This window comes from Gadus morhua, chromosome 1 (genome assembly GCF_902167405.1).
Source record: "Gadus morhua chromosome 1, gadMor3.0, whole genome shotgun sequence".
NCBI classification, from domain to species: Eukaryota; Metazoa; Chordata; class Actinopteri; order Gadiformes; family Gadidae; genus Gadus; species Gadus morhua.
In genome coordinates this window covers 10,275,183-10,301,264 of record NC_044048.1, presented here as the reverse complement: position 1 = coordinate 10,301,264, position 26,082 = coordinate 10,275,183, and the positions used below count along the sequence as shown (strand labels likewise).

At 46.4% G+C, this 26,082-nt stretch overlaps 4 protein-coding genes across 4 annotated transcripts; 2 read left to right on the top strand and 2 right to left on the bottom strand.

Moving 5' to 3' along the window:
* The first annotated feature begins 329 nt into the window (after positions 1–329).
* LOC115549990 (oxysterol-binding protein-related protein 2) lies at positions 330–6,590 on the top strand. Its single transcript, XM_030365043.1, has 14 exons — positions 330–455; positions 759–897; positions 1,037–1,148; positions 1,393–1,468; positions 1,838–1,972; positions 2,143–2,240; positions 2,368–2,550; positions 2,660–2,767; positions 2,852–2,941; positions 3,041–3,167; positions 3,642–3,761; positions 4,189–4,312; positions 4,453–4,543; positions 4,879–6,590. Exons 2-14 carry the CDS (start codon positions 861–863, stop codon positions 4,979–4,981), a joined length of 1,404 nt encoding a protein of 467 aa, XP_030220903.1. The 5' UTR covers positions 330–455; positions 759–860; the 3' UTR covers positions 4,982–6,590.
* A 189-nt stretch (positions 6,591–6,779) lies between these two features.
* LOC115550006 (proteasomal ubiquitin receptor ADRM1) lies at positions 6,780–10,969 on the top strand. Its single transcript, XM_030365044.1, has 10 exons — positions 6,780–6,902; positions 7,368–7,585; positions 7,685–7,801; positions 8,560–8,683; positions 8,786–8,872; positions 8,987–9,068; positions 9,240–9,499; positions 9,746–9,903; positions 10,081–10,183; positions 10,422–10,969. Exons 2-10 carry the CDS (start codon positions 7,376–7,378, stop codon positions 10,523–10,525), a joined length of 1,245 nt encoding a protein of 414 aa, XP_030220904.1. The 5' UTR covers positions 6,780–6,902; positions 7,368–7,375; the 3' UTR covers positions 10,526–10,969.
* On the bottom strand, positions 10,517–19,537 carry cables2a (Cdk5 and Abl enzyme substrate 2a). Its single transcript, XM_030365042.1, has 9 exons — positions 18,626–19,537; positions 18,173–18,265; positions 15,753–15,830; positions 15,372–15,471; positions 14,874–15,048; positions 14,509–14,606; positions 13,498–13,604; positions 13,169–13,373; positions 10,517–12,756 (listed from the first exon to the last, which is right to left on the bottom strand). Exons 1-9 carry the CDS (start codon positions 19,144–19,146, stop codon positions 12,616–12,618), a joined length of 1,518 nt encoding a protein of 505 aa, XP_030220902.1. The 5' UTR covers positions 19,147–19,537; the 3' UTR covers positions 10,517–12,615.
* A 327-nt stretch (positions 19,538–19,864) lies between these two features.
* xkr7a (XK related 7a) lies at positions 19,865–26,031 on the bottom strand. Its single transcript, XM_030365040.1, has 3 exons — positions 25,304–26,031; positions 23,083–23,282; positions 19,865–22,483 (listed from the first exon to the last, which is right to left on the bottom strand). The coding sequence occupies exons 1-3, from the start codon at positions 25,831–25,833 to the stop codon at positions 21,531–21,533; spliced, it is 1,683 nt and encodes a 560-aa protein (XP_030220900.1). The 5' UTR covers positions 25,834–26,031; the 3' UTR covers positions 19,865–21,530.
* Between the last annotated feature and the right edge of the window lie 51 nt (positions 26,032–26,082).

Below are 26,082 nucleotides of genomic sequence, written 5' to 3'. Positions count from 1 at the left end.
GAATACAATAATGTATTATTATATATTATATCATTATATATTATATTATATTATATCATATCATATCATATCATATTATATTGTATTAGGCTATATAACATAATATTATATTTTATTATTTATTTTATTTTATTTTATCATTATATATTATATGATATTATGTTATATAATACAATGCAGTATAATATTTTAACCAATATAACAGTGATATAATATAACTACTATAACAATATTAATACAAAGCACTTCTGAAGCCTTTCTGTGCGCTCTAGAGAAGGCAGAGAAGGCTCTGATTGGCTGACCGAGCCACCTTGGGTCTGGCGGTGAAAGCTCTGATTGGCTGATGGAGCCCAACTAGCGACGTTGCCCTTGACGCCCTCTTCCGCCCAGTTCCTCTAGCTGTGAATTGAGGAATGTTTATGTTTTTAGATCTTTGTATTGGTGACGATTAACAGGTACTGTAAACGTAATCTCATACATACGTAACCTCCGTTATTCTATCGGCATGTATATGCCAATATTTGAGATGGAGGTTCAAATAATAGTATTGTGTTCTTCGGTTGTTTTTGAGTGCAGCACCAAGGCTAACCGCTAGCTAACGTTACTCACTAGCTTCTTACATTGCTAATAATAGCTGAAGCTGTCTTTGTTGGAAGTGGTTATCGTTAAGATAACCTGCAAGCGTCTCCCATTTTTAGTAATGTAATTTGTACTACATGTGTTGGATGATCTTGAAACGAATTGTTTAAACGTTGCAGGTCAAGTGTTAACCTTTCTGTGATGCTCGCTAAGAGCTCGGGGCGCAGTGACAGGCCGGCTGCAGACATGACTTCTCAGTAACACTCCAGACTACGCTCACCATGAACAGCGAGGAAGAGTTCTACGACGCCGAGACAGGTGCCAGAGAGGCCTGATTGCAGCACAATCACAGACAACACATGACATATACAGACGAAATAGGCTACATAGGCATACAATGAAGTTGGCAAGGAATGCAATGCATTCTGACCAGAACGTCTATCCGTCTATCTTACAGGGCTTGAGTCGGATGATTCCTGTGAGGTAAGTTTTAAGGATGCCATGGTGTTTGAAGGCAAGCAGGCAAAGGATGGAAGCACACCACAACAAAATGGAGTATGGGAGCGAAGGTGAGGAAATACAGCCATTAGGCTGTTGAGAGTAAAGCAATATCTTTTTTCAGGGTGTACTAAAACCTGTAGCCCTTTTAGGGCGAGATGACTTATGACCATATCTATTTATGTCTTTCCGCCTGTTCCATGGTAGATTGTATTTATTGTGGTTGTGTGTTAGTAGTCCTATATCAACGGTCATTCTTCTATAGTTAAAATGATTACCAGTTGACAAATGATTACATGTTTATTGAATTAACAGGAAAATGCTGCCTGCAGATATGATCTCCAGAAACAATTTAAATATGTGGAGTGTATTAAAGAAATGTATTGGAATGGTGAGTCACTTCTCTTTTTATGCTTGTTCCCCATTTCGTCTTTAGCCTATTGCAGAGACTTACATGTCCAAACTATATATTGAAGGTGCAGCTGAGGATGCTGTTGGCAATTTTTTGCGTAATGATTAAATTTTCTGCTCAAGAAATGCATTTTCTCATTATAATAATAATATTGATAATAATATATTATAATAAGGATTCATATTATAAGGACATTACTGTTGAGTTTGTGTGACATAAATTTGTGCTTAGTCCATTACTAAGAAATAGTTTGTTATTTATATAGCATGTAGAGGTTTCTCTATATTGATCCAACCTAGTCATCAATCTAAAGCATGTAATTCTCAGTTTGCTTTTTTGGTGCTTCAGGAACTTTCTAAAATAGCAATGCCGGTGGTGTTCAATGAGCCACTGAGCTTTCTTCAGAGGATCTCTGAGTACATGGAACACACTCACCTCATTCACAAAGCCTGCAGCTTGTCGGACTCCATAGAACGCATGCAGGTACACAACCAACAACCGCAGACTATGTCAAAATATCACTACTCATGTTGACTTTGAAGTGATTCTTTCTTAATAATAACCTCCCACTATATAAATCAATCCTACGTGGGTTATTTGTTATATACTTCAAGTTAATGTGACTTCCAGATCTGTGATTGGTTCCGTGACAGGTGGTGGCAGCCTTTGCGGTGTCTGCTGTGGCGTCTCAATGGGAGAGAACTGGAAAGCCTTTCAATCCTTTATTGGGGGAGACTTTTGAACTAACAAGGTATCTATCTATATATGTCGGTGCATGCAAAATACAATAAATACATACCAGATTTATTGGATGCATTGTCAATTCATTTCCCACTGTCAATGTTATCAGCTTGAAACAATATGTTGTGGTTTTCCAGAGAAGAAGACGGTTATAGATTGATCTCAGAGCAAGTAAGCCACCACCCGCCCGTCAGTGCCTTCCATGCTGAGTCTTTGAAGCAGGAGTTTGAGTTCCACGGCACCATCTATCCCAAGCTCAAATTCTGGGGCAAGAGCGTCGAGGCTGAGCCCAAAGGCACAATGACACTGGAATTGTTGAAGTGAGCCTATAACGCAAAACAATCAACGTCTTCTTACACTGATGGTTGTCTTGTTACCATGAATCGCTGTTTAGCTGAGCACTGGGTCTCTTGTGTGAGCTTCTTCCAGGCATAAGGAGGCATACACCTGGACAAACCCCATGTGTTGTGTTCATAACATCATCTTGGGAAAGCTCTGGATCGAGCAATATGGAACAGTAGAGATACTCAACCACAGGTAGGATCTAATGTAATGCAGTATTGTAATGCGGCAACATCCTTTTTCTTTATTTGATTGCTTGTTTTGCATCTGATTTGTCAGTACGGGCGACAAGTGCGTCCTGAACTTCAAACCATGTGGCATGTTCGGTAAAGAGCTGCACAAAGTGGAAGGCTATATCCAAGACAAGAGGTGAGAGCATAGCACTAGTTCTCGGCGCATGCAACGTATACAGCTGTGCTAGATTAGTTGTGAGCTAATGTCTTCATGACCTTGCTGTTTTGTCTTCAGTAAGAAGAAACACCGCGTGATCTACGGAAAGTGGACAGAGTGCATGTACAGCGTTGACTCCAAGGTCTACGACTCCAACAAGAAGGCAGAGAAGAAGGCCGGGGGCATTTCCAAAAAGCAGAAGCAGGTGGGAGGAGCTGTCCTTCATAGCCCATTTAAACTCTACTCACACATTTGAACAGACCTCAGGGCTACTAATCAATCAGGTTTTTACATGGACATAATGCAAATATCATTTTGTGTTTTACTGCGGGCTCTCAAAGAAAAGACTCAATTAACGTTACACATTTCTGAAACATTATCTTTTTCTTCCACGACTCCGTGCAGTGGCGTTAGTGGAAGGTAAGGTCAAATAACATTTGATATGTTATGATTTGTAGTGTGCCACTGCTGTTGTCTTCTTCCTAGTGTGTGTAGTGTACGATTGTTTCATTGCCCGCAGCCAATCCACAATGCCTGGCGTTGGCCATTGCATCGTTGATTGAGACTTGAGTCTGTGGCAACGTTAGTTTTTCATCACACGTTTTCTTTTGTAGCAGCAGGTGAGTGCTGCTCTGTACCGGTCTGACTGCTGGGTGTTGTGTACCTGTGGTCCTTTTAGGAGACCTGTGCAGAAGGGGACGAAGCAGATGATATGCCGGATCTGCAAGAAACTGTGACTGTGATTCCAGGAAGTGCCTTACTGTGGAAGATTACACCGCGACCACCACACTCGGAAAAGGTGAAATGCATCGATACTAATGGAAGGGAACTTTTTAAGTAACATTTACCGGTAATTGTTTGATCAAACATGCTCCGCCCTAAACAACATATCAGTTACTTTTCGTCTGAATACAGGCAGCGTAGATCAAATGTAGTAGCTGTTGTGTAGTGAATTTGTTATTTAGTTGCATGACTCGGTTTCAAATATAAGGCGACATTGAGCTTTCCCATATATCGAAATTATCTTAAATCACTTGGATGGGTGATTCTTACTTCCCCTTTTCAGTTTTTCATCAGCTGACCTCTGCAGCTTCAGAGTTTTTACAGCTTCTGTCCCTTGTTTACCTTGTGGCTTTGTTATGGTGGATAGTAAGGGTCATAACTGGTACAGCCTCAGCCCATTTAAAAACTGTCCAAATGACAAACGTTAATTTGTTTCTGTGTAGATGTACAACTTCACCAGCTTCGCCCTGACCCTGAATGAGATGGAGCCGGGCATGGAGGGGCTTCTAGCCCCAACCGACTGCCGTCTGCGGCCAGACCTCAAGGCTATGGAGGACGGAGACTTGGGTAAAAACACACACACACAGTGTGTCACTTTGAACTATATTCTCATTCAGTTGCGACAACATCGTAATGCATGCACCACCATGGGGTCCATTGTATCCTTTAATAGTTCAGTGTTCATTTTTCCATTTTTCTGCCTTCAGATGGAGCAATGACTGAAAAGGAGCGGCTTGAAGACAAGCAGAGAGCCGCCCGCAAGGAGCGCTCCAAAGAGGAAGAAGAGTGGTCCACCAGGTCTGTTCTGCAGAGGATCACGTTACATTCCACATAAGGAGTCTGTTGACTACCATGTCACCCAGGAGGGGGCATCAGAATGGGTTTCTGATAGCTGGGTTTCTATTAGAAGCTTGATAAGCATCTGCCGCAAATGAGAAGTATATATTTAAAGAACATCAGGAAATATACCTGTTCATAAGGTATACAGCAATTAAACAATATCCTGGCATCTCCTTGGTAGTTATGTAGCCGTCAGCTGAGTCAGTAGTCGCCGAGCTGGAACAAGTATTCACAGTTCGCCACAATGGTGTTCATAATCATTCCTAATTCTGTGTCGTTTGGTTTCCATCCAGGTGGTTTCAGACAAAAACAAACCCTTACACAGGAGCCGAGGACTGGCTCTACAGCGGCGGTTACTTTGAGCGTAACTTTGTGGATAGTCCCAACATTTATTGACACAAGCGGCTCCTGACTCGTCCTCTGACATTCTCCTGCTCCTACCTGATATAAGTGATTTTTATCTCTCATCGAATTTTCAAACCTCTGTGATGTTGAAACGTTCACTTTTACTGCCAATATTGTTTATTCCCTGTTTCTTTTCTCTCTCTGCTAGAATGTGTTAAAGTCGTGAGCTCAGATCGTGTCAGGCAGAGCTCTGACATATGCAGTTCCACATGAAGTAGCACAGGGCGACTATTTTAGAGTTTACTTGGTTGACTTAACGTCAGCCATTCGCTGTGTGCCCTGACTAGGATTCGGCAGAGACTGTCCTGTTCTACCCATCTCACAGATCCATCTCCAATTAGGGATCTGGGAAGTCCTTGTGTGATACCTGGTGTAGCGGCTATACTGGAAACAGAAATGGTTCTATGATCAGAGATATGTAGTCTGACCTCACTCCCATCATGTAGATATGGCACACATTACTGGTGAGGTACATGCAAATATCAGGTGCCATTTACATGTGGCTGGTACTTTTTTTATAATATAGCTATCAAAATGGATGATCTCATTTAGTTGGAAGTGCACTAAACCATCCCTCTATCGTTCACGTGTGATTATGTTCTGTGAGTAGAGAAACTAGATACTAAGCTGCTTACAATGTTATGAAGATTTATTGTCATCTGTAACATGTGTCGAATGCATGCTAACCGAGACGGTTTCTTACACAACTCAAAGCCATAGAACTCAAAGGATGGTCCCCACTGAACCATCAGCTGTACAAGAATGTGTGACATTGTTCGACCACATAAGGACACAGCTCAGAGCTTATTGATTTTGCCAGTCCGATACCAGTAGGATATAAAGAGAAATACTGTTGAAATTGTGTGTATAATTGATATGCGTTTTATTTTAGGTGTTTTTACATGTAGACCGTGCAACACTGTAACATTTTTAGGGCAGGTTTCTGTTCATGTTTTTCAAAGGCACAATCAATCTTTCAGTCATCAGCCTCTAAATGACCTCAGTTTTACTGAATTTCCGTTGGCATCATTGATCTGTTTTCCAACAACCGATACAATAAGCTTTGCCATTGTTGACAATGTCAGGTGGCAGAGAAGGCCATTAGATGCCACCTACCTATGCAAAGATGCAATTTATTCTGTTTCACCTTCTGAAATGTGAAAATGAGCTAACACCCCCCTCTTTAATATACTAGTAATATCTGATGTGTGTGTGTACAAGGAATGCACCTGTTGAAAGGATTGTTGACATGATACCTAAGTAATACTTGCATATGTGTAGTCAGTGGTGGGTTCCAAGCACTCTAATTCTGCAATGAACTGCACATGAGACCCTAACGCTACCCCTTCCCCCCAGGCATCAGATCCAATACATGGACAGTAACAATTCAATGGTGGAAGTCCCTTGCTTCCATGCTCTTGGTATGTTTTGACCTATGGTTGTAACTGGCATTGATTTTGATCTGTTTACAATGTACATCTTGCTTTTACGACACAATGAATACACAATACCAAGCATAGTACTAAGTGTCTACCTACCACTACTGTTGTAGTCATTATGCGACCACAAACATTAGTAATAAATCGTCAACTATTATGAATGATTGAAGTTTTTATTGATCGGTGATGTTCATCCTTTTCTTTGACAATACCTTTTTTTAGGTTATTTGTAATTTATTCAATAACAAATAGTTTTTTCTATAATAAATATTCAATATAACATTACTAGTAAGTTCTATTTTTCTGACGAATACAAGATATGTTGTCTGAGCGCTCTACCGAACACGCAGGATTCCCGAAGTGACGTGAATCTCGACCAACCACAATGAAGCAGTAGTAACAGTCAGCCAATTGTAGTTGCTGTGGTGGTCTGGGTTTACCATTTCGCATCTGCTGATATTACTGCAATAAATGTAAGTACAACGCTCTCAAATAAATGTTACCCTATATGCTGAATAAAATAAGTTGAATGCTACATATCTGTTACATATACGGACGCCAAAGAAATGTAGAATTAGAATGACCGTAACCTCAGACGTTAGCTATGCTACATGATGCACTGTCATCAGGGCGACGTGCGGCTGCTCATCCCATCCAATAGCTCTTGCTATTTGTACGTGTTACAGTTACGTATAATAATATAGACAATCAAGAATGATACCATTTTCTACCCTTTTCCCATATCATTGATGCTTTTATGAGCGTGTAACTGTAATGTGTATTGAAAATACATAGCCCTGGCCCCTGTGTCAAGAAGATAGCCTTTATATGGAAATAACATCCTCTTTCCCTATATGCATGTCAACAACCCATCCCCACTGGCCTTGATGCCTGTGAAATGCCCGACATCTCCCTGTTTGTCTCCCATGTCACCCCAGTCATCGCCATGGCCTCCGGAGCCCTGTTCCCCAGCCTGGTGTCCGGCTCCCGTGGATCTTCCAGCAAGTATCTGGTCGAGTTCCGGGCCGGTAAAATGACCATGAAGGGCAGCACAGTGACCCCCGATAAGAGGAAGGGCCAGGTCTACATCCAGCAGACTGATGACTCCCTGATCCATTTCTGCTGGAAGGACCGGACCACCGGGAACGTGGATGATGTATGTGGGAAAAGTACTGTCTCATGTAATCAGTCCCATCCTCTCAGTTCCTGTCTGTTAGTAAAGACTGTAAAGCATCTCCTGTGTGTTGATATGTAGGACCTCATCATCTTCCCTGATGACTGTGAGTTCAAGCGGGTGAGCCAGTGCACTACAGGAAGGGTGTATGTGTTGAAGTTCAAAGCTGGATCCAAGAGACTGTTCTTCTGGATTCAGGTATGTGGCTCCATGGACTACTGACTCCCATAGTAGTCCTACAAACATTAAACCACTAAGAAATGTTGACGAATAATGAGGTGAACTATGAACGTAGTCTGTAAGAATACGTAATATATTAAACTACAGTACTACAGGACGAGGGTTTAGGATACACTGAAACATATTTGTCTGTGTGTATATCTGTTGTGATGCAATGGTGGCTCTGATGGTGTTTTTGCTACAGCCATGATTTAGTTTGAATGTGTTTTAATGATCAGGTGGCTATGATGGTATATTCAGCGTCTCCTGGTTTGCTTTTGTGCTTCATGGGCCTCTCCAGGGAGAGACCTGTGAATAAGGCCCAGTCTGCTAAACCAACCTCTGGTTGGTACATTTACACAGGAGACCGTTGCATCATTGCAATTTGTGCATGATATCCTTTTACATAGTTGATTAACCATCTAAAATGCATTTACAAGTGTGGGAGCTTATTAATTCATCGTCAAAACTTTAAAGACACAATGCAGTCCCAGTGTCTGGTTTGAAGGAAAACAATATTTATTTATAATTCTGTCATTTGTCCAGAATAAAATAAAAATAAAAAACAAACACAAATCCATGCCTTTTGAAATAAACCATATTCCAGAAATTTAAAACAAATATTAAAAAAAGACTTCCATGAGGACGTTCACTAATAAGTGAGGCGCCATATCGGATTAGTCCAACCAACATCGTCCCAACTGGCTCAAGGTTTCCTCTCGTCTTCCACACGTCAGGAGCCCAAGTCTGATAAAGACGAGGAGCACTGTCGCAAGGTGAACGAGTACCTGAACAACCCCCCGATGCCCGGGGCCCTGGGCAGCGGCGGCAGCGGAGGACACGACCTGTCTGCCCTCGGAGGTAAAGACACGGGGGGGGGGGCTTCAATGACTGACTGCTGAGCACTTCTATAGTGTTGTAAAGAAAGAGTCGTATTTCAACGCGCCGTCTTTCCATTCAAAGGGGAAGGCGGCCTGCAGAGCCTCCTGGGGAACATGAGCCACAACCAGCTGATGCAGCTGATCGGACCCACCGGACTGGGGGGCCTCGGTGCGTTTCAACCTGACTGAACCGTGTGCACACGGCCCCTGTGAGCAGTGGACCAGGACTCAGATTAGGGACTTTGTCGGGAAGCTAACATGTGTTTCTGAACGGCTCACGCAGGTGGTCTTGGTGCGCTGGCCGGACCGGGCCTGGCCAGCCTCTTGGGCAGCAGTGCTTCCGCAGCAAGCAACTCCTCCACAAGGTACTGCGTCTACCCATCGTCTATCACTGTCCCCCCCCTGACGCCCTCGGCCTGTAAACTAGGAACTAGGAACGACGGCTCCTCTGATTGCCGCCTGCAGCTGACTGACTGAACGTCGTCAAGGCCGGCCGCTGACCACGCACTGACCACGCCCCTTTCCCCCCCCCTCAGCCCCTCCTCCCTGGTCACCCCGGCCTCCGCCGCCGCAGCCGCCGCCGCCGCCGCCACCCGGCTGGGCTCGGCCCAGGCGCCCAGCACCCCCGTCACCCCGTCGGCCACCTCGGCCGCCTCCCCCACCGACAGCAGCCCCACCACCCCGGTGGGCCCCGCCCTGGTGGCGGCGGGGGCGGCCAGCCCCACCCAGCCAATCCAGCTCAGCGACCTGCAGAGCATCCTGGCCACCATGAACGTACCGGCTGGGGGTCAAGGGGGTGAGGAGAGCGCTGAGGAGCATGTGGGGAACAAAGGCAGCTCTGTGGTGGTATTAAAGTTATAGACATGTTATGCATTGTGTCAACTATATTCTATAGTTAGTACGTTCATTCAGTTGGGCTGAATGAACGATTTAAAAAATCGGTTTGATAAGGAGGAGGGGAGTGGGAGTTCAGTTAAAAAATGTCAGCAGTTCATCTGGAGTTGACGGTAACGACCGGGTCAATGGTGTGCTTGTCTCGCAGTGGATCTGGCCAGCGTCCTGACACCCGAGATCATGGCTCCCATCCTGGCCAACGCGGAGGTGCAGCAGAGGCTGACACCCTACCTGCCATCTGGGGAGTCTCTCCCGCAGAGCAGCGAGGAGCTCAGCCACACCATCAGCTCACCACAGTTTCAGCAGGTACAGCACAAGGTCACCTCACAGTCACATCATCAGAACAATGTCCAGAGAGAATGGACCTGTTTCTATGTTTGCACACATGTAATCAGGTTCGTTGAGTCAACCAAGTTAATAAACACAGGGCTGCCTTTCCAAACACGGTGCACAAACCCTCCGTTCTGCCGGTGCTTTCTGCAGGCTATGAGCATGTTCAGCAGCGCCCTGGCGTCGGGGCAGCTGGGGCCTCTCATGAACCAGTTTGGCCTGCCTGCCGAGGCTGTTGATGCTGCCAACAAAGGAGGTCAGTGTTTTGTCCACATACCTTGTGACCGCATGTGGCCTTTTAGGAATATACTGGACTGTTCAGAAACGATGGGGAGGGAACAAACTGTTCAAACGAGCTGATCTTTGTTTCTAAAATGCCGTTTAAAAAAGGCACTTCAAAATAAACTGACTTGGGGATCGCTTTCCATGATCGTAAGTCTATCGGACGGAATGCAGTATGATAATTGCTCAAATGTATTGTGGGATCTCCTCAGATGTGGAGGCTTTTGCCAAAGCCATGGAGACTGAGACCAAGTCGACCGAAGACGGAGACGCCAAAGACAAGAAGGATGACGATGAAGACATGAGCCTAGACTAGAAGTGTTTTATTGCTTGATTTATTTATTTATTTATTTATGCTTCTTTTACCACTTCATCATTAGGATTAAAAGACGATGGTAAATATTTATTTAAAAGTGTGACTGAACAAAGAACATATACTTATGAATACAAATTGTGGCAGTGGCCAAAGCAGTGTGTAGTCAGAGTGGTTTCAGACAGAGCCTCATGTAGTGTGACACATTGCAAGATGAAACATCACTGCTGGGAGTCACAGTCTACAGTAAGAAGACACCTCAACAGCAAAATGGACATCAGCATGCTGGTCTATTTAAAATAAAAATAAAGATTTGGTTGCTCTTCTAGCCATAAGAGTAGCTTTGCGCACAGTATCGGTACCCTTTAAGAACAAACAAATCCTGTAATAATCATACAACTGTTGACTGAATTAAAAGACAATTCATTCTTGTGGTGTTCACAATTCTGAAAATATATATTTTTTAAATAGTTTGTTGGAAAAAAAATATCAACATTTGATAATGAAACATTCATACACGTTTTGAACAGTAACACACTATATCAAGAAATGTAAAACAGAGCTCTTTGACAATAAGCAGTAGAGATCAGAATGTAATCCCATCTACCCGTGCAGGCAACGATTTGATAATTAAACTACTAAAAGTGAAATACAAGGGCTGTCCTTTCTGGACGGACTGGTGATCCCTTAGAATACCCCAACTTCAGTAGCTGTGTGACTGAGATGTTGAATGGATCATCGTCAGTAGATGGTGATGCATTTCACTGCAAAGGTTAGTTGTAGGCACTTTGTTCATAGTAATGTTTTGTGCAGCTAAATCCTGCCAAACGTTGCGCAATAAATACATTAAATACCATGACAGTATTGGTACATTAAAAGCACGTCTGTGTGCTTATACATTCACTCCCATATGAATAAAGGTTGAGGCTCAGAATAAATCACCCACCGTTTTAACCTTGACGTTCACTAGAGTTGAACTACCATCAAGACTATTTTTGCTGTTTATCTGACCATTCTACAGTTGCGTTAAAAGCTTGATGTCATGTCCTGAGAACTGAAAAGTGTTCGAAAAGAGATCACTAAACTGGCAACGCAGTGTAAAATGTCGAGACCAATATGCACACTGAAGCTGGATTGAAACGGTTGTATGATAAGAGTGAACGTTAATCAACAGTGTGGTAGACCAAACAGTGTCAGCCCTGACTGCATTCTGCTGGAGCACATATAAATATTAAAAAAAAAAAACACAAAATAAATATACTCTACTCCCAATAAAAAAGGCCACCATTTGCACTGGAACATGCTGACCCACTGGTAAGACGACAACACCATCTCTAAATCAGCCTAAGACGTTACTTTCTGACCACAGTTCATTGTACGACACACCTGTTTCACAGTGTATTTATAGAAACACAGAGTAGAGCTGGACCAGACGGGGCCAGTAGGAGCCACTACACGGCCCTGTGGAGAGACGCTTAAAGTGCAAATGATCCTTAGTTACCAGGTACATGAAGACCGACCAGTTCCACACCACAACAAATACAGAACATTTAAAAATGGTACCTTTTGCACATGGCATAAATAGTTAACGATACAAAGAAGTATAAAATAAGAACACACCCCAAAACCAAAAGTAAAGCACCATCAATGTGCTGGTTGAATGTCTCTAACATAGAGTTCAATGCTGGATAGACACCAGAATACCACGCCAAAACAAAACATACACACACATACATTCCAGGCCACAAACACCAACGACGAGTTTCAAAATGATCCCATCCTTCATGAAGAGACATCCTCCATAATACAAACAGTACCACTAAATACTTACTCACTTTGTTTTGTTTTTCAAAAGATGTCTGCCACAGGGTATGGCGGAGATGGATGCACTGACGATGATGTCCGAGGGGAAAGGCCCCCCGACCTCATTGGATCAGTGTTTCAGTCCCGGCTACACGTTCACGCAGTCCCCCTCGCGCCGCGCCCAGCGTCGGGGGCCGACCGGTGGAGACAAACAACTTTTGTTTCAATGCGTCGTTATTGAACGGCGCCATGAAGGTCAATCTGCTTGAGGGCCAGCGTTACACAGGGGGCTAGCCCTGCTTCACCAGCCGGCGGTAATGTGGCATGACCTTGCTCTCAGGAAGGTAGAGGCCCATCTCCAAGGCAACCAGCACTTGGAACTCCAGAGGAATCAGCTCCCGTCGGTTTATACGAAATCGCTCCTCCAGTTTCTGTTGGGGCCACAGACAGATAGGGTGTTTGTGTTGTGAGTAAAACACTTTAATGGATGTGTTGTTGGGGACTTGAGTCGCCAACGGCTGGTAATGCATATGGTTGGCTGTTAATGATCATTTGCTAAGCTAATCAGTCACACTGAATCAGCAGTGCAAAGAAGTCATAAAAGCAATCAAGAATATAAGAGCTGCATCACTTTAATATGGTCATTTTAATATCCCTCAAGTCACCGTCCAGGGCTTTACAGGCCATGTTTCATGACACCCTTAACCCCAGCTGCCCAGAGAGCAAGGGGAAAACTCAATACTCAAACTAATTATCAAGGAGGGTCATGCTGCATAATGCACGCTGGGACAAGCATATGACCACCCGACCGATTAAATAACGGAGCTGCAGGGGGGGACTCACCTCGAGGAGCTGCCGGACCTCGGGCTTCCGCAGGTCGCTGCTGATCTTGGCGGCCAGCAGGACGCACGCCGCCGACACCAGCTTCCTGTTGTGCTTGTTGAGGCGGCCCTGCAGGACCAGCTTCTCAAAGTAAACAAAGGCCATCGCTATGGTGACCGGCTGGAGGCTGCCCTCCTCGCCCATGGCACGGATCTCTCTCTTCAGACTGGAGGAGGGACGGAGAGACGGACACGTTGAAATATGACTGAAAGAGCAGAGGAACACAAACCAGACGCACCAACTCACTCGTGAAGAGTTGTGTATAATGTGAAGAAGGGAGGAGAGGGTACCTCCTGATCTTGCTGAGCGTCAGCTTGATGTGGGGGAACTTCTCCTTGAAGGTCTCGTTCATGTCTTTCTTGAGGTCTGAGGGCTTCACATACTCTATGACGGTGGTCTGCAGACGACAAACTAGTGTCAACATGGCTTCATGCAGATCTGGTTCACTGGCCCTGAAGGGTCAAGATCATTTTGAATGCTGACATTTGCCCCAGCCCTCAGAGGAATATAATAACTTAGTCTTCCCGTCAAATGATTTCCCCTGAGCCCAAACACAACGACCTGGCTTATCTTACATGCACACACACCTTGCTATAGGAAAACATTCACAATGCTGAGCAAGCAAACGCCAAAACAGCACAGTGGTAGCTTGGCAAAGTGGCAAGTTCAGACCGATAAAAGTGTTGATTGGGTTTCATCAATTAAATTGTTCTAGGTGTGTTTCCGTCACTAGTGAGTCAGTCAATGAGGGACACACACACACACACACACACACACACACACACACACACACACACACACACACACACACACACACACACACACACACACACACACACACACACACACACACACACACACACACACACACACACACACACACACGGTTCATGTCGTTCGATTACTAAACAGAACATTGAAATGCGGCCCAGGAGTGATTGAGTGAATGGCTGTAGTTAGTTGTCCTACCCTCTACTAACATAGAGTTGCATTATCCTTCACTAGAGGTATGATACTAAAACAATGGAACAAATAACCTTAATGGCCAACATCACTGAATCTAAAAGGGTTGATAAAGCAGGTGTTTCATCCCTCCAGGCTAGGTTTAGATGGAGCTCTTGGGTAATCAACGGCAGGTAAGGAAAGTGCCCGTACAATCACCCATGGATCACATACAACACGTACAACATGAAAACGGTGCAAAGTACAAAACATTTGTCTATTTTAAACTACAATTCAATCTCAACCAAGTTCCCCAACAAACACGTTTCTTGTTCCTGGAGAAAGCGAATAAAGCTCACCACATAGGAGGCAAAGATCAGCACTCTCTTGTGTCGGCCGCAGGGCCACTGGGGGTCGCTGAGCCAGCTGGGGTCGTACTCCAGCATCTCCTCCGTACCTGCTCGTCAGCCATCCATTCATAAAACCACAATCAATAACCAGGTCTCTGTACTAATACATCGTAGGAGGTGAGCCAGAAGACTGGAAATCATGAAGAGGGAGTGGGAGTGTGTGTGTGTGTGTGTGTGTGTGTGTGTGTGTGTGTGTGTGTGTGTGTGTGTGTGTGTGTGTGTGTGTGTGTGTGTGTGTGTGTGTGTGTGTGTGTGTGTGTGTGTGTGTGTGTGTGTGTGTGTGTGTGTGTGTGTGTGTGTGTGTGCGCGCGTACATGGCTCCTGTGCAACACTGCTGTTCAGGCGAGCAGGGGCGGTGAGATTCCTCTGCCCGTTGCCGCGGAAACGGGACTGAGGAGTGGGCGCGGCGGCGAAGCTCTCGGGCAGGCCGCTGCTCCGGGGCCGCACCAGGGCGTTGGTCGGGTACAGGAACTGGGCGTAGGACACCGTCTGGGGGGAAGGGGGGGGGGGGGGGGGGGGAGTTAAAGCCTCTTCCAAAATATACAAAATGACACACATTTGTATAATATACAAAATATACAAAACTTTAATATTTTGTATGGCCTCACAAGGCTATGGGGGAAGAGCAGGAGTCCAAAACCCTACTGTTGAAGAATCTCTTTCTTTCAACACGTTTCACTGAAATGTACGCAAATAGGGTGATACGAACTCAGACCGGGGGCAACCGTTTTAGTTTCTAATATAATGTCACCGAACGACCACCACGCCCACGACCCAGCCTTCCTGGGCCCGCCCCCATGGGGAGGACCTACCTTGCCGTAGGCTCCAAGCTCCATGCCCTCCAGAGACGGGATGAGGTCAGCGGCCACCACGGAGGACAGCCTCTGCCTCTGGACCTCCAGCTTGGTGTCACTGCACAGGGAGAGAGGAGGAGGAGGAAAAACAGAGACACATGGAAACACTTTCTAGACGATCTCCCTCCCTCACCCTCCCTCCTTCCAGCGCTTTGAGGCGCACGGCACACAGAAGAGATGGGCATCTTGAACCGGGGATGGATGGGTGGATGGATGGAGGCTGGCCTGGTGGGTGGGTGGATGGATGGATGGATGGATGGATGGATGGATGGATTGAGGGGGTTGGGTTGGGGGGTGAAGGGTGCGCTCTACTGGTCTGGGGAGGGGGTTGTATAGTACCTGAGTTCAAAGCTGTCTCCATAGGGCAGCACTGAGAACGCGGCAAATAGAGACCGCTTGGCACATATCAGCATGATCCTGGGGACACAGAATAAAGGGTGTGTGAGTCCACAGGGCCTCACCAGGCTGAACCCCTCCAGGGGGCCCCCACAGGGGCCCGGCCGGCGTCCACAGGGGCCCGGCCCCACACAGGGGCCAGATAAGCCCGTGCTCTCCGTCTCCCATTATACTATACTGGCCAGGCTGGACTCCTAACATAACAACAGGCCGACCGGCTTGAAGGTGCGTCTTCAACTGATGACGCACTCGTCTGGATTCGATGACACAACGAACAATTGTAGCCTTTTTTATGTTATAGCCTACCGACAGACATACATATAACATATCTGATATATTTGGGTTGTTTGAGACACACGGAACCCACCCTATGTGATCGGCGATGATGAATTCAGTTTGATATTCAACCTCCCCCTTTTTTGGATTCCTCTTCTCAATAGCTCATTGAGAACCGATGCGTTTCAGATTAGTCTTGTTTACACACTGGACAATGTTTCACATATTTTCCCAGGTGCCACACAATGTCCTTGATATCAGGAAAGAAACGTGATGGATATCAAGAGTGTGAAATATCGTCCATTGTGAAACCTTTAGACCTAGGTTTATTTCCACAAGCAGTATTTTTTTTAAGGGTGAATATCGTCAAACTGAAATCACTGCAATGTGCTTTATCCAGATCCCCATTACCCTAATAAGGCCTATATAGTTATAGGAACGAACAGATAGCCACAAACCAAGCTGTTCAGACCTCTGAATCATAATCTGCGTGCACGGCGATGCGTCTCATACGCAGTTACGCGTTTTCATCCTTCAATTTGAGGATCAACATCTGCTCCAACCGGCCAGCGGGGCTGGCGTCAGCCGACCTGCGTGGGGGCAGGTCAGTTCACTATAGCTCTCTGGAGAGGGTACACATCGGGCGTTTAAACGGTAGTAGAAACGTATAGCAGCGTGGCGTAGTTTGACTGGGCCTGGCCAAAGGGGCCAATGGAAAGAGACCACATGTGAGTGCTGTTAGGGGGCTTATGGCCTAGTTACTGGGAGATTGCCATTGACAAGAAAAGCACAGCCAAGCAGAGCCCTTCTCAACTGACAAGGTTTAAAATGGATGGAGTTCTTAGTGGTTTGTTTCTTGCAAGCTTCTACAACAAAACAAGTTTACCGAAAGCAACCTCTGTTATTCCAACAATGGTTTCATATGTCACAGGATTTACTGACTTATTGCTTCCTTTGGTGCTTCAGACTAAGAACAATGTTTTCTAAAGATTAAATTCAAACAAGTCTGGTCCTGTTTTAGAAGCAGAATCCATCTTCACATTTAGGAAATGAAACATACTGAGAGTAGAGCCGGTAGAATTATCTAAAACCCGGTACATTCTTGGACACAAATTAACAGACTGAAATACGTTTTAGGAAAAGGTTACAGAGGGACAGTTGTTTTGACACTTAGTCCTTATTATCTATTGAATTCTCCATCAGCAAATGTTGATGTTGACCCAACATGGAGTTGGTCTTCTTGACAAAGATAACTGCACAAACACCTGCAGATTAGCCAACTGTCTGGCTCAAGAAATTACATATTTTCAAGCGAACACAGGGTCAGCAGTGTATCCTAAAGAGTATATAACGAGGAAGAGACACCACATCTCAAAGCTTATACTGACTTTGTTCTATGGGTATGGGTAAAGGTTTAAGGTAGTCCTTAATAAACATACAGGACTGTTAACTGGTTTAATGTTAATCATCTGCCCAGTTTCCATCAGCAAGCTTCAAAATAGACACAGAAAGTGCAGAGTGTTACATTGTGGTATAGCTACAGGGGGATTCTGCACACACCATCAAAAACAGACACGGGAAAAGGACTAATCCAAGATAGAAACAAGGGGATAAGAGCACATGACACATGCATGACAGATGAGCATGCCATGAGCTGCTCGATGGAATAATGATGGGATTGAACACCAATATTAGGGCCTTTAACAGAACTAAAAACAAGAATTCCCACAACCACAACACAGAAAAGACATCATAGGAATGAGGAAGACTGCATATTCCAGTCGTAATATTTCAGCACCCTCTTACATAAAGGTAACTTAATGACAAATCGGTAAGTAGTGCCATTTTATACCTCTCTATGGCCTTAGTTTTGAATGGTCACATATCACCACGCAGATGCAGTGCATTGCCTTTATCATGAGTGTGTTTGTTGACCTCCAGGTAGTGTGGGTATAAGGAGCTTATGATTTTAGACTGAAAGATAAGCTTATTATGTAATACTCAGACAACTAGTTACCTCCAGCCAAGCACTAAAGGGAACCAGTTTGTTAGTAAATTACACACATACTGCATAACAATGAACCAACCTGCTTCCTCTGGTGTCGTACTGTCTCATACTCCTGATGAAGTGGACCTTCTTCGGTGCCTTCGGTCCAGGGGAGCCGGAGACGTTTCTAGTTCTTGAGACAAAACAAAACGGGCACATTCATATATCCTGCAATCAAATGCAATCAGTCGTGAGGTGTATTCACGCATGGCACTTGTTATGGTTGCGAAATAGATTCCCCCTTCTTCTTTAATGAAAACCAATGAACAAGGAAGATGGGCATAGTAGCTCAAACACTTTATTATCCCAAGTTGAGTTTTTATAGAAAGCAAAACAGGATCCAGAAGGAAACGAAACTAGTATGAAACAAGAGAGGACTAGCGTACCTGCCGATGCTCTAACATACGGAAGTAAACATACCCTAGTAAAGGCCCCGTCATCCGCGACACATGAAGACATTCACAGCATTTTATATTCGTGGCCACTGTCTCACCTTTGACGCGAATCCAGATGTGTGGCACTGACTCCTTGGACGGGGCTGAACACAGACGGCGACCTGGCACTGGACGGATGTCCGGGAGTGATCGGGGAGAGAGGAGCTTCTAGCAACAGGGGCATCGTGTCTTCGCTACCACCCTCCAAAAATACTTCATTGGCCACGGCGACACTTGCTGCTAGTCCCGGTGACATTACCAAAGAAGGGCGACCGGGGCTCAGCGCGCCGATCGCCGGGCCGGCAGCGGGGGCTGTGGGTGACACCTTGACGACACATTCCTGGTTTCCCTCCGGCGGAGGTCCGGCCGGTACGTCTCTAACGTGGAGATCGGCGACGTCTTTTTGTTCGATACTTCCATTGGTAATGTGGCACACGGGTCGTCCATCAAGCGAGATATTGGAGAGGAACAACAGCGCCGCTTGCCTCCGTCCTGAATCCTTCGCTTTCTTTTGGCGTTCTTTGTGGGATTTGGTTGTGGTGTTTCCTGTGGACTGAAGACCACAGGCAGCAGTCGCCATTCTATTTTGAAATGTGGAGGTTCGAGTGGGAAAACCACTAGCCGGTACATGAATACTGACCACGCCCCCACCCTACCCATTGGTCTATATTATTATCATGCAAATACATACAGAGCGATCGTAGTCCATTGGATGACTGAACCCTGTGTTGTAAACGAGAGGGGGCCCAGAGGGCGGGACCAGAGGGCTGGACCAGAGGGCGGGACTAGGGCCCTGGGGACAATGGGTCCTCTCAGTATTTACCCAGATGGGACTTCTCAGGTGAATCTATAATTTATATGTTTTCAACAGCAATCTTAAATCTCATTAACTCATTTACTTTTATTTACCAAAATTAAGCTTATGACAAACTGATAAAATTCGTGCTCGATATTGACATTATTGGCGAAATGAATTGAAAGGGAAATGTTCAATGTGCTATATAATATAAACGTATTGTGTACCATGGGCTTGTATAAGCACATTTTAAGGTAAGATGTCCAAGTCTAACCAATTGAATGATCCAAATATTGCCCAGTAGGGAAATGTGTCATTTTCCAATGGAGAGGGACCCACCTTGGACAAAATCTGAATGGAAAAAACATATTTTCCTTTTTACAGTCATGGAGGTGAATGACGTACATGTGGTTTTGGTTCAGGATTGAGACAGTGCTGAGGGGGTTATTAGGTTAAACAATAGTGTCTAATCTATGACAGGGTGAATAAACAGTCAAGCCAATTTAGACACACAGCTCTTTTTTATTTATTTATTTTTGCAACAACAACAACATCATCATCATGAAAGTGTCCTTCCACCGTTTAGTTCATTTTTTGCGGCTGCTGTGAGCGAGACAACAACCAGTTTAAGGCTTTGATTTTAGAAACGTGAATAGTAGGTGTCTGAGGTACAGCCAAACTCTTGTCCAGAACACTGTACGTAGTCTCATTGTTACAGCGAGGGATCGGACGCTTAGCACCATTGTTCATAACCCATGGCTTTGTTAGTGTGACACTGATGGGGTGCTTTGAGGTGGAGCCATTCCTTTTTCAGTGGTACCTTGGGGAACACAATGTCCGAACAGTAGGCTAGTCATTTAAATCTGTCACGTTTAAATGACACAGGTTCATAGAAATGCACATGACAAAACACTCACTAAGTCCTGTTCCGTGCATCCGTATTATATATGCACCAACTGAGCGTTTCAGCTCACGGCATATTTAATACAGGCACAGCGACATGAACAAACAACTCCCTCTCTGACTACTCTACAGAACATCAATCCAACACCCTGATTCAACAAGTAGCACATGCCTTTATCATCAATAATATAAATGCTTTTTCTGGGGTGTGTGCAGCCAATATTCTTTTTTAAACTTTTTCTTTAGAAAAAAAACATGTGGACGCACAGTTAAAGATAGAACTGCCCATGTCTCTACCCCCTTTAACATACAGTTGGATCCCACACATACACACATGTGTTCACATGGAAACGGTTGCCCATTCTTTTGCTTTTGCTGTGAAAAAAGGGAAGCAGTATGCAATGGTAACCACGGAGATGCAAATAACACAGTGTACTAATCAAATGGCTTGGTTGGCATGGCGCAACAGAAACAACAACCAGGTTGGCCCGTAAACATACACATCTCGGTTCTTTCTAGCCTAAAGAAGGAAAATAAATAGAAACCATTGCAATATCTGCTGTCAAACCGACATGACAATTCTCTGTATTGTCACGATCACATTTCAAACTTTTACATTCAATTTAGATAATTTGCCTTACCACTGACCTATGAATTGAAGTGGATATTAGCGAGATGTATTCAACATGAGTGACCTGTTCCACTATCGTATATACCAACTATGGGAGTGATGCAGGGATGTAGAGCATGTGATTTCTCGGTTTGACCACAACCACAACACCAACCGGTATTTCTCTGTTATCTGGCCTATATACTCATACATGTTGAATACTTCTCTCTAAAAGTGCCTCCCTTCAAAGGACATATTCTAGCACCTTTTTTTTTTATGCATCTCTTATCCGTCATTTCATTACACATTAGCTCTGCGGCACACTGCTTACCTCAACACCACCGGCTGCCAACTCTCCTTCGGGTCGACCACCATGTTGTTTTGTAACATAGCATGACCTGAGAGCCAGACAGGAATATAAATCACCCTTTATTGGATGGCATCACAGGGCTGTAACTTTATGCGGATGAACAACCTCCCCCCTCTCTGTCTACCTCTGCCTCCAGTGCCGGGCGGCACAGACAGCAGTAGCCTCGGTACGGACCTCGACGTCTGCTCAGTCTACCTCTCAGAGCCTCGGCCGGCAGCCGCAGGCATAGTCTCTCCCTGGTACCTCGTCACACAGAAACCCCTGCGTCGCCGCGTCCCCGGCGGGTCACACGGTGGTCTCATACTCCATCACCTCTTTGGCCGTGCCCAGACAGCGGTACTGGATCCTGGGTGTCACCGGAGCGGCGCTCTCCAGCGCCAGGATGGTCTTGCGCAGCCTGCGGTCGATGAAGTGGGCGTCCCAGGCCGGGTACTTTTTCCTGGGGAGGTCTATCCGGATCACCGGGCCCTCAGTCCTGGGGGTGAGGCGGGGCAGCGAGGCCTGAGCCCCCCGGGTCGCCCGCACCTGAAAGACGTCGGCCGACCCCCCGGCCCCCTGCTCGCGGTCCTTAGTCCTTGGCAGGGTCCTGGGGGGGCTGGCCACCACGTCGGGGGGCAGGGTGGAGGCCGGGGACGCCAGGGGCTCGTCATCCAGGCGCTCCTTCTCCACGCCGTGGCCCCAGCCGGAGACGGGGCCATCGGGGTGCAGCAGGCCGTAGTACACGCACATGAAGAAGGTGCCCAGGGCGTAGCTGCTGGCCACCACGCACACCAGCGCCACGGCGGAGAAGTCGGAGGTGTGCTGGCCGCGGTACAGGTACCACAGGGTGGTGAGGGCCACGTTCTCCACAAACACCGTCAGGCTGTAGATGAGCATGCGGCAGCGCGTGCGCCCCTCCCTCACGCTGAACCAGCAGAAGATGTACACGATGCCCACCATCATGTTGTAGATGATCTCCTCCCACTTGGACATGCAGAAGTCTGTCTCACCCTGGATGATCCAGAAGGTCATGATGCACCAGTGGGCCACGATGAAGATGCCAAAGTAGAGCTGGAACACGGAGGCGAACAGCGCGAAGGCCATGGTCCGCGCGCCGATGGTGAACAGGTGCCAGAGGATTTGGATGATGACTGCCTTGTAGGTCATGGGGAGCTTGTCGTCTCGGGAGTCCCTCAGGACCTTCTGATAGGAGGCAATCATCCATGACAGAGATATCAGAGAGGCGGAGGCGGAGAGCCCTGGGGACAGAAGAGAGCGAGAGAGGAAGTGAGAGGGAAAGAGTGGGATGGAGTGGGAGAGAGAGAGAGAGAGAGGAAACAAATTAGGTTGGAAGGAGAGACGAAGGGAAATGAGGGTGATTAGAACGGAAGAAACCAGGGGGAAGAATACCATGAAGTAATGCCATATCGTGACTGCGCCACACTCTACAACGCGAACAACTGGCCATTCTGATTATATCATTACTTTCAGAAAGACAAAAGAACTCAACTGAACAATGTCCTCCAAAGAAAATGGCGACCGGGTATTATCTTAACCATGGAGCCCAGCGAGACCAAGTGACACATTTTCAGTACTCAGCAGGCGCCCTATTGAGTCCAAGACAAGTGACTAATCGCCCTCTATGTGAGCAATAGGTGTTTGTGGAAGTGATGTCAATGCTTATTTTTACTGTCAAAAAATCGGTAATCGTCTGCCAAAACGTGACGTTGAAGTCTTGGGCGCTCCGTGTGTAAACAGTTTCCCCCACAGTGTTTCCTGTGGCTAAAGGGGCCACTTGGACCGGTGTCATGGTGCTGAGGGCTGCAGTGGGGCGGGACCCCAGCATGGGGGGACTTACCCTGGAGGGGCAGGACCTGGCGGGCCTGGACCATAATGCTGAGCTGCAGAACAAGCTGAGGGGCACTTTTGAGGAAGGATTCCAGCAGACGCAGCATGCTGATATCAGCGCTCTGGAACATCATGCTCCAGTAGAAGTGGTGCCGCTCGTGGTCGCCGCGCCAACGGCTCTGCACACCCAGATACAAGGCGTGAACGTACCTATGGGGGAAGGGGGAGGGGGATAGGGGGAGGAGAGGGGGGGAGGAGAGGGGGGGAGGAGAGGGGGGGAGGAGAGGGGATGCATGTTCAGAGGTGGTTCACTAGAGATTCACTGCGATCGGTCAGCCTTAATGAAAATTAACCTAAAGAGTAAAAAGAGTTGAAATGCGCCTCTTGCAATTTTCTCTAATGCTCCCGAAATGTGTTGCATGTATTGGTTTATCGTGAATATTTAAAAAACAGATAACCGTGCCAGTGCTGTGGTTCTCTAAGCTGATGACGTTCCTCGGGTTCGTCCCCTGTGGAGAAACATCCCATTTGGCTTCCAAGAGGCTGTTTTATTTTTTTATTTTTCGCTGCTCCCATGAAAAGAGGATGAAACCCACTAAGTAGCGTGTGCATCTCCAGAAGGAGCCTCGCGCACAAGGGGACGATGGAGCCAGTGTGAAAGGGATCGCTGAACCGTGCTAGGGTTTGTGTAACCCTCATTTGTTCTGGTTTCCTGTTACACAAAGTGTCCTGCGGGACATCATACATCCACACAGTATGTGCCAGCCCGTACAGTACGGCTATTATTATCTGCAGGAGAGGATGCAGGGACAATTTACTTCTTCGATTTTGCTGACGCCTTGATGAAAAGCAACTTACAACCATTCATTCACACATTCACAGCCGAGTCAACCAGTGAGGAGTGGTCAGGGCGAGTGGTATTGCTCAGGGAAACCTCAACACTGGAGGATCGTACTAGCAACCTTTCGGATACCAATCAACCCACTCTACCTCCTGAGCTACTGCAGATACTATAGTGCCCAACCCTTCAAAGATCCTAATTCCGCTGATTGCGTATCGCTGTCAGATAGTTCCTGAGTTTACGGCTGAGGATGCACACAGGAGGTAATCCTCTTAAGACACACACCCGCCGCCCTGAGAGCAGCGACAATTAACAGAGAACGCACAACAGCTTTAATGGTATTACCGGTAATTCTGCTTTACCACATCGGTATAATGTACTCCTGGCTTACGCACACACAAATACACTCACACACATACACACACGCATACACACACACACGCACACACACAGCAAACGTCTCAGGAAGAAGCCAAGAAATCAATAAATAGTGTTGAAGAGGCAGGAAGAGAAACTGTGAGGGAGAGAGGGATAATGGGCGAGAGATGTGGCCTAGAGATAGCTTGTATAATTGATTCCCCTCTGATTCCTTTATCATCACAGTGTCTGTCTGTAAAGATTATTCGTCTAACCTTCCTCCCACCGTAGTTCAGCTGGAAGCCTCCTCCTGGCTGGCAGCAGCACAGATCTGCCAGAGCCAATCAGAGCATCCAAGAGTGGAGGACTGCCTTGCCATCTCTAACCGAGCAGCTGACCCACAGACCTAGAACCACCGAACCATGTGGGAGCGGAGGGGGACCTGTACACCCATTGCTTCATGGTCTCGCTCCGCACAAGTTGGGACATTTTTTAGGGTTGAGTTTTAGTGTTGAGCTCAGAGCCGAACATAGAAGACCCAAAAAACAAATAAGTTAATAATATTAGGAATGCTTAAAACCCTTGGAATTAAGCCACGAGAATTGGTCTACATAAATATAGATACTAGAGCAGTACCACTCCTAAACATGAAAACGATTTACTCAGAGGAGGACTATTTCACAATATTTCAGAGTCTAGAGGAAGGAGATTTGACTATATTGGCATTTCTGTGGATGAGTTGACGATTTTCCCCAGGAGATTATTGACCTAGAAGCGCATGAATGGGGTGGAGCCACTTCTTCAGCCGCGAGACGTCAAAAAATGTACAATACACTTCGACATGTGAAGTCCTATGCATGTTTCATTAACACATACCCACATGAAATGTAGCTGGGCTTGGAAGAATGCAAAGACTAATCATATCCCGCATGCATGAACAGATCGAGGAACAGATACAGATATGAGCAGAGAGCGCGAGTAGGCTACAGGCTAGTGTGTCTGCTTACACCCGTTTATATCGTCACATTCTTACCTCCAGACCTGTGCAAGCTGAAATATGTGAATGATGGCTTGAAAGATCCACATAAAGACTCTGCAGCAACCGTGGGCACCTCCCCCTGTGCCCGCAGCAGGCAGCCCCCCGACCGCAGCAGCGCGGCCAGCGCCCCGCTGATCGCTGTCCTTGGTGCTGAAATTGTTCTCCGTGCCCGTCGCTGCGACCACCGCGGCAGCCGTGCCGCTCTCGGTGGTCTCCGCATAATCGTAGGCGAACCATCTGAAGCTCAACACCTGCACGACCACCGAGGGGACTATCACAAAGACTAGAGTCAACGCAAACCACCAATAGTTTTCCCTTAAGTAGTAATCCGCGGCCAGCCACAGGTCTGAGGCCCCGTCCGAGAAAAAGACCAAAAGGGCGCACAGCGTCCAGCAGCAGTCCAGGAGGGAGTAGCGCTTCTCGGCGGGACGGCACTGCGGCGAGCGTTGGTCCAGGCTGGAGGGGCACTCGGGTGGGCTTTCGTTTCGCAATGAAACGGGTGCACCGTCAGATTTAGCGGCCATGTTTGTTGTAGAGATGAGAGTGAGTAAGAGAGATGGGAAAATGATGGAAGGGGGAGGGGGTCATGTAGCCTGTGTCTATGCATGCGTGTGAGGAAGAGAGGGAGGATGGGAGGATGAAGAGGGCGAGGTATAGGTGAGAGGATTGGAGGACCGCTACCTCCGCTGCACCCCCATAGCAGAATATTAGTCATTACTATTTCATGAAAAATAGAGCAGTTCTGACCGCTGGTTAAAAAAAGACTAGCACTG